The following is a 14,572-nucleotide window of genomic DNA, read 5'->3' as shown; positions in this document are numbered from 1 at the left end:
CCTAAACTAGCAAAAACTAGCAAACAAACCAAGATTCAAGCTATTCATAATATATACAATAGCCAATAACATAGCACCATTGTTTCCCCGGCAACGTTGCCATTTTGATGGACGAAAATTTGTCGTGTCGGTCTAGAATTTATCTTCTTATAGGAAAGAATTACTTCGTTGTGAGCATAACTCCGAACCGACAAACAATCCTCGCAATTAAAAATTTGTGGTTCTGTCACGAATAACAAACCCCTAATAAAAATTAACCGAAGTATTTAGACTCCGGGTCATTTAGGGGTAAGGGGGGTTTTGGTTCATAAGAGGGCAAGAAAAGTAAATTAAGCAAGTAAGTAAAGAAAGCAAGATAAAGAACTCTTGGCTAAGACTTAGGTAACTGAGATCACCATCCTTGTCAACAAATCAAATATTGATAATCATGAGAGGCCAACCTATTAAGTCTACTTCCCAGAAGCCTTAAGTAAGTAATGTCGACTCCTAAGCTTGAAGTACATCAAATAGATTTGATCACTCAACCCTTAAGTCCCAACCTACCTACTAATTAGCTTAGTAGTGGGTTAGCGTCAATGGGTATCAAATTGATCACCAAGGGTTCTTAAATCATCAAATCCATCATACCCAATAACTCAAGTTTACCTAATTCCCTTGGCTTAGACCAAGAGTTGACAAAACTACTCAAAAACTAAAGGAAACATTTCATCAAACACATAGAGTGCAATAGAAATAAACATCATAAATTGCAAGAAATAGTAAAATCTACCAAATACTATTGCAAGGAAAGTAAGATCACAATTCAATTTATCAATAAAATGAAACATCAACATCAAATTGCATTAAATGTAAACCAAATTCAACATGAGTTCATCTTCACAAAAGAGAGAAAATTGAGAAATTAACTTCACAAATAAGAGAATCAAGATGTAGAAATGAGAAATTATAAAACAAACAAGATGAGATCAAGTTATTGAACATGGATCTAAGACAATCTAACATAATCCTAACCTAATTCTAGAGAGAAGAGGGAGCTTTTCTCTCTAGAAATCTAACTAAAGGCTTATGTTGGCTAAACTAATTGCTCCCCCTTTGCTTGGACTTCAATTCTGCATGAAATACACTCAGAAACAAGTTAGATTTGGGCCTGGGCAGCTCAGAAATCGCCCCCAACGTTTTGCCTTTAAGTGGGCCACGTGAGAGTATCGGCGTGTATGCGCCATGTGCGCGTGCACGTCGATTGGCAAATTCTTCATCCGCACAGACGCGTCATGTACGCGTGCGCGTCCATTGATGCATTCCCAATCCTTGTTTCTTCATGCATTCTCCCCTTTGTATGCTTTTCTACTCATTTCTTCCATCCAATACTTGCCTTATGAACCAGAAATCACTTAACAAACACATCAAGGCATCGAATGGAATTAAAGTGAATCAAAATCACCAATTTAGGGCCTAAAAAGCATGTTTTTACACTTAAGCACAATTCAAGGGAGAATTACAAAACCATGCTATTTCATTGAATAAATGTGGAAAAAGGTGGTAAAATCTCCTAAAATAAGCACAAGATAAACCACGAAATCGGGGGTTATCACTCTCTAATACACGGACCGAGTCCGTGAGATTATGATCTTCGTGGTAGAGGCTAGAACCAATTGGCAGCCATTCTTGAGATCCAGAAAGTCTAAGCCTTGTCTGTGGTATTTTGAGTAGGATCTGGGAAGGAATGACTGTGATGAGCTTCAAACTTGCGAATGTTGGGTGCAGTGACAGTTTGCAAAAGGACAAGAGTCCTATTCCGATGCTAGCGGGAACCGACAGATGATTAGCCGTGCGGTAGCTGTACTTGGTATTTTTCATCCGAGACGAGAAATCCAACAGTTGATTAGCCGTGCAGAGATCGTACCTGGTATTTTTCATCCAAGAGGATCATACAGCTTGCCATGGAAGGGAGCACGCATGATTAGAAGAAGGCAGTAGGAAACCAGAGGTTCAGAAGCAACAAAGCATCTCCAAACGCTTATCTGAAATTCCCACCAATGAATTACATAAGTAAATTTATTTTATTTTATGTTTTATTTATCTTTTAATTATCAAAACCTCATAACCATTTGAATCCGCCTGACTAAGATTTACAGGATGACCATAGCTTGCTTCAAGCCGACAATCTCCGTGGGATCGACCCTTACTCACGTAAGGTATTACTTGGATGACCCAATGCACTTGCTAGTTAGTTGTGCAGAGTTGTGAAAAGTGTGAATCACAATTTCGTGCACCACGTATGCAGACATGGTCTCGCGTACGCAGACATGCAAATTTAGACGCTCGCGTATGTGAGCAGTATATGCGACACAAGAATCCCCCACTATTTTGAAATCTCGCGTATGCGGACATAGTCCCACGTACACAGAACCCCTGTTTTGGCCAAATGTGATATTTTTGAATGTTTAACCAAATCTCTAGCTTTCTAAACCTCTTTTACACTTGTTTAAGGTCTGTTAGTGAGCTTTTAACCCTTAGAATGAGGATGAGTTTGTTAAATAAGTTGAAGAGATATTTGGAAGGGTTTTGTGAAGTGTTAACTAAATAAATGAGGCATTGGTAACATTGAATGAGAGGAGATTGATGAGGATGATGTAAGTAATGATGAATTGTAATTAGATGAGATATATGTGACCCCGGGTAAGAGGTAATGATATTGTCCCACCTGCTTCTGGTAAGAGATGAGGAAGAAGAATGATGAAAACTGAGTTTAATTATGAATTTTGAATGAATATGAAAGAATTGAAATGTTATTGAGAATGAAGGATGACGAGGATTGAATTGAATGATATTAAGGTATATGTGATCGGGTAAGATACAGGGGCGTTGTCCACCTACTCCAGGTTAAGTTGAGACTCCAGGTAAAATGTAGTGGTATTTTCCACTTGCTCCGGGTAAGAGTCGAGACTCTGGGTATGATACATCGGTGTTATCCACTTGCTCCGGATAAGAGTTCGAGACTTCGGGTAAGAGGCAAGGGTTGAGTTTTGTCGCTGCTTGCTCTGGGTCGAGAACTATAACACCGCATGGTTAAGAGGCAAGGGTTGCAGATTGGTCTCACTTGCCTCGTGTTTGGTGTTCTGTCTAGGGTTAGCTACCGGATATGTCAGGTTTGGCTTTCTAACCGACAGATGAGACTCATCGGCCATAAGGCAGACATGCATCATGTGCATTTGTGTGATTTGTTTGAGTATGATTTTTTTTGCTTTCCTAATTTGTTTAACTGTAATCAATTTCTACTTGTCCTATCAGCTGTAACTGTTATCTATGCTTGTGCTTTCCTTGTCTGTTTTGTATGTGTTTGCAACTGAGAGATCCCTCATGCTGGCAGAGGTGACGCTGAGGGTAGTTCTACCGGTGTTCAGAGGGTTGGAGAAGACGTGAAGTGAAGTGTTAGGTTAAAGGTAGATTTAGAACTTGAACACCTTAGATGACTTACCTAATTTATGGTTTAGAATACTTTCTTAAGTTTAATTCTGAGTGTCGGAGTTCTAGGATTGTCTCTGGCTTTCCCGGGACCTTTTATATTAACTATGTGGGCACCATTACCATGCTGAGAACCTCCATTTCTCATTCTATACATATATTATTGTTTTTCAGATGCATGTCGAGAGGCACCTCGCTGAGCATCTAGAGATCTCCTGAGCAAGCGAAGTTTCAGTTTGGGATGTTTTATTTTGTTCTTATACTATGTATATATGTATATAGATTCTCCTCTGTATGTACTTTGTGTTTGTCTCTCTTAGAGGTGACTTGGAGAAATAGGTTGTCGGTTTTCTATTTTGTGATTTCTGGATATATATATATATATATATATATATATATTTTTTTTTTTTTCCGGCCAGTCTTAGTTTCGCAGGTCGAGTCTGGAGTTCGATATTTTGTATCATTTGGTATTCTGCTCTTTATATACAAATGCTTTAGCCTTTCTTTTTATCCGGTCATTCGTTTACCTGGGCAATGCACTTTTCTTTTTGCGAATTTTATTTAAACTCTTCTTAAAGGCTCCTAGTTACGCACTCTTTCGACTATGTCTATGAATATATTTTATTTTAGAGGTCGTAATACCTCACCATCTCTGTTTTACAACTTAAGCGTAAAATTTTGAATGGTAGAGTATTACACGGTGTATAGTGAAAAATTTCTATCACTTTAGTGGGAGCAGTGATAGAGCTTGAAAATAAAATTTGAGGGGCCAAACGCCAAAACATGTCAAATTTGAAAAAAAAAAGATTAAAGTGAATGAGAAGAGTTTGCCATAGCTGGATGTGGTAGTTCATTTGATTTTTGGTCTATTGCAATATGTCGAATGTGAGGGAATATGTTTTCAACTTGTCAGAGCCTTAATACTTTGCCATTTGCTAGTATGATGTATTAAGTCAAGAGTCAAGACTGATGCCATGGTTTTGGCAGGCTAATTAGTGTAGGCGAAGCATCCTTCATAAGTCTTGCAGTACTTTTTATAGATGACAATGCTCCTATTGAACAGGTTAGTCTTATCTTTTTCATTTCCATCAGAATTAGGTGAATTTAATGTCTCCACCAATCTAGAGTTGCAGCTTTACTTGTATTTTTATTGATGGTAGAAAACAGCATGGCTTGCTACCTTCTATATGTATATACCAGCTGGGACAGCTTTAGGCTATGTTTATGGTGGATTGTAAGATTAATACTCATAAAATCTAGCTTGTTAGATGGTTCTCTTATTGTTTTCTTAGTTTGCTGGTTTAAATAATCATTTTATTTGTCATGAACTAATGTTGTTTGAGTATTAGTATAGTTGTTTATGAGTTCATTTACTGCAAATTTATGGGCTTGTGTAATGCTAACTTAAAGAACTGTTCATTGAAAAATTTTCTATACACTTCGCATCTATTATTTTTTTGAATGTGTCATCTGCAAATGAGCCAGCTTCAAAAATTTAAATAATGTGTAGGTTGGAGGCCAATTTAATTGGCATATTGCATTTTGGGTGAGGCAATTTTGATGCTTCCTTTTTCTAAACTAATACTGACATCTAACGAATGTGGAGATACTGTCAACTCTTGACAATTATGTTGGTAAAATTATTTTTTTCTATAACCTTTGTTGTCTTTTAGAATTTCAAAGGGTAAAATGAAATTTATTTTCTGATGCTCAAAGTTAGAGGTTTTCCTTATAGATGGTGAGATGCTTGTTGGAGATCAAGGCTTTATCAAAGGATCCAAGTGAGTTAAAACTGAAAATCTAGTAAATTTAGAGGAGGAAATTTATTAATAGAGTGGATAATATTAACTTTAAGAAAATTTTCTATAAAATTTTTATGTTATAGTTTTATTTTACACTCATTGTGTGTAACTCATAAAAAGTTATTGCAAGTTTGAGACAACAATGACAATTATGTTACAAATAGACCAGCTAAAATATTATATTTTACCTTTATGATTGATATTTATGTTTCTCAGGTCACTATTCATATTGAGGGATCACATCACCAGGTTCTCAAAAGATATGCTGGAGCTTTTGCATGACCAAGTGTATGTCATAAATATTCTAGATATTTACTTTTTTACTAACTGGGAGATAATTAATTTTTTTCATGAAAGTTTTATTGACAATATTACCTGAGGAATCAAAACAAAATTTTAATTGAAGATTTGATAATTGAGTCGTCAATTCAGAACAATTTCAAATATTCTTACTTAAAGAGTTTAATCATTGCTAGATTATATATCATACAATTTTATTATTGGGCCTACTCGTACTAGGGACCAAAGGCAAGATATAGCATTTATCATATAGTATGATAATGCGCTTAAATATCATATACTTCATATCAAATATTAGGAGAATTCATTACAAAAAGATATATTGGATGGAATGGCACTTTTATTTTATTTTATTTTTTAATTTTATAAGATAATCTTGGTCCTTATGTCAAGATATACCCTTGTTAGTTAATCTCACTCTTCCTAAAAGTCCCAATGCACTTGGTCGAATTATGATTTTGCGTAGGCTTAGCAAAGTTTCTCAAATACAGAGGATGGTCAATGATTCTTGCATAAATGTGAAGGTCTTTTATTCTTCATCCCAAACTAAATTTGTTTTACACTTTTGTTAAGTATTATGTTAATTTTCTTCTATTGCTGCAATTTCGTACGAGACATGCACTTGAGCAGATTATTACTTTTGGTGATAGCTAAATCTAATCAAATCCTCGGATACAATCCCTTTGGCACAAGCAAAGATGGGAGATTTCAATAGAAATTGTTTCTTTTTGTATTTACATATATTTTGTGTATATTGCATCCTGCATTCAAAATCAGCTTTCAATATGGTACTTTAATGTTTTTCAGCAGATGATGTTCAATAGGGCACTCTGTTTACTGATTGTGGGAGTCCCGAAAAATTTTCTTAGAAGATGAGAGTTTTCTATTATGTCATATATCTGATTGCTTCTTTAATGTTTCCCTTTCCACGTGTATCAAGTTGCATTAGAAGATTAATGTAGATTTACAAGTTTAGTGTTCTAAGATATGAGTAGTAAATGTACCTTGTACCATGAATTTGGATTGTAGATTATAAGCCATCAATGTACATTTGGATTGTGGATCATAAATTTAATGTATTTATGAATTTTGTCTCTTTTAATTTCTTTATTTCGATATGGATATTGTAAATATTTATGAATTTTTGTCTCTTTTAATTTCTATATTTCGATATAGATACTGTGAATAATTAGTAAAATTCTATAATTAGAAAATCAGTAACAGTGACCGATTGAGAGACCAATTTTATATTTTCAGGTCAGACATCAGCGACCGATTTTATTAGCAACCGATTTTTTCAGCGACCAATTTAGCGACAAAAAAGTAGTCGCCATTTAGTGACCGATTTTAATTATTAGCGACCGATTTAGCGATCAATATCGTTTGGTACTAGTTTGGTAGCATTAGTTAAAAATCGGTTGCTAATAGTTAGTGATTGAAGTTAGTTGCTATTTTTAAATTAGCGACCACTAGAATCGATCGCTAAATCGATCGCAAAGAGTTTAGCGATTAATTTTTAAAAAATATCAGTTGCTAAATCAATCGCTATTCTAATAATTTTTGATAGTGAATGAGAGTTGAACTTAAAGTACCTGAATTAATTATACTCTTTCATATAATTCTACTAGTTCCTTTATAAAATGTTTTGAGGAAGAGGGATAGCCCCATTGTCTATGACGAGAAACTCCGCGCCTAGTGGAGAAGATTGCAGGTAGATAAAAGAAATTATATCAAATAAAAATAAAATCTAAGTTTGCATTTTTTCTTTCCCACACTCTTAATAGTTACTTGTTATTTTAAAATAGTGTGAAAAGTATAACTCTTTATAATTGTTTGAGGTTTGTTTGCAAATTCTAAAAAAAGTACAATTGCGTTACTATTTACTTTTTAATTCAAGTGGTACATAAAAAAATTAAGTATATGGTCTAAACGTTTTTGAAATTTGCTTATAGAACAAAAATTTATGTTTTGTTTTTTATACTCAATTCACCCTTCTTAAGTATATTTGTGCATTCTAAATTCAATTTTACTAGAAAGATAATAAAAAATTTTGATAATGTGAATAATGAATTGGATGTTTAGTCTAATATATATATAAAAATACTTCACAAATTACTTAAATTAAAAAATCCACTCAGTTATTTCAAAAAAAATAATCATCCTAAATCTTAATTTACTAAAATATTTTACTTCAATACTCTCTTTTTTTTTAATTGGCTGTTATCCCCATCTTTATTAATAATTATTCCACTTCACCGTTGCTACTTGGCTTGTCACACGCTGTCTCCGGCATCGTTCACCCTTAGTGAAAATAACCATTTACTTAAGGATAAAAATAATCATCTGCATACCTAGTGAATAGAACATCCAATATATTTTAATTATATATAACTAACCCAATTCAATCAAAATAATCATCCACATAATAATTAAAATAACCATCTACATACCTAATAAAATGACCATTTTAAACTGGCCATTGAAATAGATTCACTGAAAGGCCATGTTAAAAACGACGCAACGACTATAGTTGATGATGTGATAATGAAATTAAATTGATGAATAAATGGTACGTATATAATAAGATCTAATAATCAATCTAAGAACTAGTTGAATAAATCTATAGTTAGAGTTTGTGGTGAAACATAGTTTGAAGGACTAGGCATGACGAAAGCGGCACTGTTGTGAAACATAGGGCTCAAATCATGAAAGAAGCTAATTATGCTTGGATTCGAAGAAGAAGAAGAGCATGGTGGTATCATCGGTGAGAAGAAGCTTAAAGGAATGGGAGAAAGTGAAGCCGGTTTGGAAGAGTAGTGTGAAAACAGCAGTAACAGCATTGGGCTGAGCATCGAAGGGCGTGCGTTGGGCTGACCAGCGGAAGTGAGAGCAGTGTCAGCGGGAGGATGCGGCGGCATCGGTATGGCCGACGAAAAGTGCAGCGGCGCGAGGTGAGAACCGGAGAAGATGATGGCGAGTTTTGGACGTGTATTGGAGGTTATGGTGAGATTATGAAGAACCGTACGTAGTGAAAATGAGTTTAAATGCTAATTCTAATTTTTTAAATTTTAAAATTTGATATTAAATAATTAATTAATGATCTCATTTTTAATTTTAATTTTATTTTTTTTAATTTATTGTTCACATTGTTCACAATTAACATTGTTTTTCCATACTTTCTCTTCTGAATTAATACGAAATAACGTATTTTACTGGGACTAAAAATTTTTTAAAATGTTTTTTTTTTGTGACTTAAAAGAAAACAAATAACAACAAAGAAAGAAATAAAAATAAACAAGAAACTGGTTAAGAACGGCAGTACCGCTGAATACTACTCTCAAACTCCTTCCAAGGCAACGGAAGCTCCACTTGAGGAGAAAGGGTCCTCATTGCAGTCTTTGTCATGATGTCTGCTACTGTGTTTGCATCTCTCAAGATCAACCGGAGATCAGCACGCCATTTCCAAGACATGATATCTCAGATTTTTAACACCAAAAGATCAATAAAATCAGAATAATCCTGTAAATTATTGACAATAGTAAAGGCCTCTACACAGTCTGTCTCACATATAATGTCTCTTTGTCCCGAGTCTCATGCTAAAAGAAAGCCTCTCCAAGTAGCAAACAACTCTCCTTGAAAAATGCTACGACTCTCAATTGTTCCCAGACAGCCTCGTTGCCACCTTCCCTTCCAATCTCTGCTAACACAAGCAAAACCAATCCGAGCACCATTGCCAAGATAGCTAGCATCACAATTAATCTTAAAGGTACCCACTGAGAAGGGAATCTAAGAGCCACTAGTGGTGGAGGTGATAGACAGTCGTTGCAATTTAAAAATATTCAAAAGCTCCTTTTTCAAGGATAAAGCCATACCAGTCACCTTGTCTGTGGTCCAATGCTCGTGAGGATGAAAGATCTCGTTATTCCTCGAATGCCAAATCCACTAGAGACTAGAAAAGAATCTAAAGGGGCGCTGTTTGCTATTATGTAGGAACCAACTCATCAAATCCACTGGTTGACCGGAGATCCCAAAACTTGCCAAACTAGCTCGACTTTTGGACAATTCCGAATGCAATGTAAAACCAATTCTTGACCTGAGAAACATCGTGGACAGCTATCCGTGTACGAAATGCCCCTCCTAAAATAAAATGCAGCAGTAGGAAGAGCCTCCCGAAGACATAGCCAGGCTGAAAATTTGTACTTTTTTGGAACATGTTGACGCCAAAGTCATAGTCAAAGCCAATTACTCCTATCCTCCCAACTAAACATCTTCTTACTGAGTCACAAATAACCACTACGAGTGTCATAAACTTTTGAAGTCGCATCAGTCCAACACCAACCGACCTCTGAACCAGCTTGAACATCCGGGTTGTAAGAGTTAATGTTGCTCTGCAGGGACTGATTCAGAAGAAAATAGATATTCTCAAGGTTCCACTGTCCAGATGACCAAAGGTCCAAGATCTTGAGATCCGAATCAGAAATGTGAACATAATCCATCTCATGACACAGTCACCCCTCTCTTCTCCATTTATAAAATCAAAAGTTCTGTTCTAAATTCCCAATGCACCAAATAAAACCTTCCTTCAGGATATCCCAAACTCAACATATAATCTTCCAAATATAAGATTCCGTTCCTCGAGACCGACTGAAACAATCATCCTTAGAAAAATGGTATTTCTCCATCAACAGTTGAACCCATAGCTTGTCAGGATGGTGAAAAAGTTGCCAAACTAGTTTTTTAGGAAGAGCAATATTAGCACAAATAGGATCTCTAATTCCCAAACTCTCAAACTTCTTAGGGGTGACCAACACCTTCCGGTTAACTAGATTCATGCCTCTACCATCAGCCTGACCCTTCTATAGAAAGTTTCACATCATGGATTCTATCTTATTAGTTACCCCTTTAGGGAAGAGAGATACTTGCATGCAGTAAGTAAGAATCGCAGTCACTATCGAATTGAGCAAACATAGTTTACCTGCCTTATTAAAATGTTTAAAATGTTTTAAATGGTTTAATGTAAGGGGAAATGTAGATAAATATATTTTATAAAGTAATTCTTCGGTTCTTCCTTGAAGAAATGGATTCAGTATCTAATATCTTAGTTAAATAAGGAAGATGGTTGACAATATTGTACATAGTAGGTAGCTTGTTTTCTATATAAGGTCCTACATGGCTGAATGTTTCTCCCCATCATTCGAAATCATCATCATCTAGTAGTGTTTCTTTAGTTTCTCTAAGAGATGGCACTTACTGGTAAGCTTAGCTTTGAAACTGTGATCCGTTCACCTGCTGCAAAGTTCTTCAACCTCATGGCAAGGCAACTCCACCATCTTCAAAATATTTGTGAAAGAATCCATGCGGCGAAACTCCAAGTCGGTAATGACTGGGATAGTGTTGGTGGTTCAGTTAAACACTGGACTTATATCATAGGTAAATCTTAAGCTTCTATAATTGATTTTAGTCTTTACTTAACTTTAATTTTCGAAACTACTCAATAATGGAAGTAATTGTTACAATTAAATTTTACCTCTATTAATCAGCACTCGCATAGTCAAGTTCAACAAATTTATGTACTATTTCTTTTTGAGAAATAATTCATTAATTTTCTTATTTAATATAAATTTAAAATTTTAAAACTAATTAACCAAGTTTCAAACATTTTTTCAGATCTTTTAATAAATTAGTTCTAGGTGTTATTAATTAACAGAAATATATAAAAAAATATAAAATTTAATTTTTTAATGTATTTGTTATTTATTTATTGAAGTAAAATTTTTATTAATTTTTAATAATAATGACATTAAAAAAGTGAATGCAAAACATTTTAAACATTTTTTCTTTCATCCTCTTTCTTCTGTTCGTTGATGTTGATTATAATAACAGATGGCAAGGTGGTTACATGTAATGAGACGATTGACATCATTGATGAGCAGAAATATTTGGTGATATACAACCTCTTTGATGGAGATATCAGTAAAAACTATAAGGTTTTTAAGCTAGCTTTTCAAGTGAGTGACAATAGTAATAATAGCGGCACTTTAGTTACCTGGAGTGTTGAATATGAGAAGATCAACAATGATGTTGAAGCTCCATATGGCTACATGGAGTATCTTGACAAGTCCACTAAAGAAATTGATGCTTATCTTCTCAAGGCATAAGGGTGATTATCAAGTTAATTGCTTGTTATGATCTAAATAATCAGTGTGAAGAATAAGGATGTTTCCAATGTTTGTTCAATTGTCCTTCCTTTGAATGTCTTAATATGAAAATACAGGTGCAGTAAATTTTATATGAAGTTGATAAATGAGAGCCATTAGATAAAAATTAAGTCAAATCAATCAAATTATTTAACGGTTCTTAACTATTAACTTCATATAAAATTGACTGTAACTGAATTTTCACTATGTTTTAAACTTGAATATGTGTATGTCATCGATAGTGGATGATTCTCGTTGATTGCGTTATGTGTTATGTGTAATAAAAATAATTGGATATTTATTTGTTGTCGCAAGCTTTTAAATTAAATTATAAATAGTTTTACCTAGCTAATGGTATTTGCTCAACAATCGGTAAACAATTAGGACATAAAATTAAGGGATTAATTAGTTCGTGAAAATATTTTTTACTTTTATTGAAACGTGATTAGTTTGTTGAAACATGTTTTGTTTTCAAATAGAAAAAATATTGAAAATATGCTTGATTTTAGTCATTTTCAAAAAAAAGAAAAATCAATTTTAAAACTAGAAATAACATAATTATATTTTTAATAAAATTATAGAATGTATGAATATATTTTAGTTTCATAATTTAGTTAATCTGCTACAAATAATTGTATTATGTTATTAGTTTGATTGCATGAATTCAAATCAAAGCAAATGATTTAAGAAAAATTGTCATTAAAAATTGTTATTTATATCCAGTGATATTGGGATGTAGACAAATTAAAAAAAAAAATAGAATTTTGCAATAGAAAAAAGATAATTTAAACAAGAACAAAATTACTACTAATCACCAAAAGAATAAACAAACAAATGTAATATAGTTAGTTCATTTCTTGTATTTTTTCTGTTTAATTTTTTCTAATTTAAAAAATTTTATTATAAATTATTTAGATTGCAAGAATTTATTCCTTTCATAAATTTTATCATGTGTATAATGATAAATTATTAATTTTAAATTTTATTTTAAAAATAAAGAGGTAACAATAATACAAAATAATAATAAACTAAAAAAAAGGGTAAAAAACCGTAATAAGCTAAGGGTAGTTTCGCATTACGTAAATAAGCCAAAAGCAAAATCGTTTCAGCAATGAGCCAAGGCCTATTTTTATGTAATTCGAACCAGCCTGGTTCGAACTACATTCCTTAGTAATTCGAACCAACCTAGTTCGAATTAGGAGAAGAAAAAGTTGAACGTAATTCGAACCAAGGTGGTTCGAACTCAAGCTCCACATAATTCGAACAAGGCTAGTTCGAATTATGCATACTCTAGCAAACCATGTAATTCGAACCAACCTGGTTCGAATTACCCTTCTCGTGGCTCCTTAATAATTCGAACCGAGCTGGTTCGAATTACTAGTGATTCGGCTATATAAGGAGTTCGAATCATCCTCATTCGAACTATTCTTCCCTTCCCCTACCCCACCAAATCCCAGAGAAAACGACCCAGATTCCATACGACGAAGACCTGAACGGAATACTCTGCTGATGGGGGACGATCCGGCACGGTTACATCGCTTGGACGGAGTTGCTCATATAGCCGGGGTCATCAACGAGGAGGTTAGTACAGAAAAAACTTCGTGGTAGCGGTATATGTGACTTAGTGGTTTTGCATGCAGGTTAGTTGGTGGTTTACTTGGTGGTTTATTTAGGTGGTTTATGTTAGTGGTTTATGTTAGTGGTTTATGTTGGTGGTTTATGTTAGGGGTTTATGTTAGTGGTTTATGTTGGTGGTTTATGTTAGTGGTTTATGTTAGTGGTTTATGTTATGCTATAGTTGTTTTATGTTAGCACTTTTAAGTTAGTGGTTTATGTTGGTTTCTTATGTTGGTGGTTTATGTTAGTTGTTTTATGTAAGTGGTTTCTGTTAGTTATTTTATGTTATTGGTTTGTGTTAGTTGTTTTATGCTAGCTGTTTTATGTTAATGGTCTTAGTTAAGCTGTTTTATGTTAGTGGTTCTACTTAAGTTGTTTTACGTTACCAGTTTAGTTGTGCGGTCTATGGGTTTGTTTTGCATGTGGTTGTTGTTCATGTATTTTTATGCGGTTTTATTTAGTATAATGTTTTGTTGATGATTTATCGTGTTGGTTATGTCTGTCGTTTGTTATTAACCTGGTTCTAACAATGCGGTGCATTTCATGCGCAGCCTCAGCGATGCATCAGGAGCATGCGGCGGCAGCAGGGCATGCGACTGGATGACAGATACGTTCCGTACTTGCAGATGGCCGGTCTATACCATCTTGCAAGGCTGAACGATAGATGGTTCCGGTTAGACGAGGCCCTTGTTAGTGCATTCGTCGAGCGATGGCGTCCGGAAACGCACACGTTTCATATGCCGTTCGGAGAGTGCACGATCACACTCCAGGACGTGGCATACCAGTTGGGTTTGCCAGTGGACGGGCGTTACGTGAGCGGCTGCCTATCAGAGTTCCATATATACATCCAGGGTGGGCGTCCACCCTGGGAGTGGTTCCAGGAGTTGCTTGGAGTGATACCTCCTCCTAGCCAGGTTCAGAAGTACGCAGTGAACTGCAGCTGGTTTCAGGAGACTTTTGGTGAGTGCCCTGAGGGAGCCGATGACGAGACTGTGCGCCGATATGCCCGTGCATACATCATGATGTTGTTGGGCACGCAGCTGTTTGCGGACAAGTCCGGCAACCGCATTCACATCAGATGGCTTCCGTACGTAGCTAGGCTGGAGGAGATGGGTACCTACAGCTGGGATTCTGCAGCACTGGCATGGTTGTACCGGTGCATGTGCCGAGTGGCGAACAGACATGTTGTCA

General features: G+C 35.0%; 1 protein-coding gene across 1 annotated transcript; it reads left to right on the top strand.

Annotated features, from left to right (window-relative positions):
• The first annotated feature begins 10,708 nt into the window (after window positions 1-10,708).
• On the top strand, window positions 10,709-12,065 carry LOC112771969 (MLP-like protein 43). The gene is made up of 2 exons (XM_025816835.3): window positions 10,709-10,997; window positions 11,451-12,065. The coding sequence occupies exons 1-2, from the start codon at window positions 10,808-10,810 to the stop codon at window positions 11,723-11,725; spliced, it is 465 nt and encodes a 154-aa protein (XP_025672620.1). The 5' UTR covers window positions 10,709-10,807; the 3' UTR covers window positions 11,726-12,065.
• Window positions 12,066-14,572: the final 2,507 nt, after the last annotated feature.

Source organism: Arachis hypogaea, chromosome 18 (genome assembly GCF_003086295.3).
Source record: "Arachis hypogaea cultivar Tifrunner chromosome 18, arahy.Tifrunner.gnm2.J5K5, whole genome shotgun sequence".
Classification (NCBI taxonomy): Eukaryota; Viridiplantae; Streptophyta; class Magnoliopsida; order Fabales; family Fabaceae; genus Arachis; species Arachis hypogaea.
Note: the sequence above shows the minus strand (reverse complement) of the source record. Positions and strands in the feature narration are given on the sequence as shown.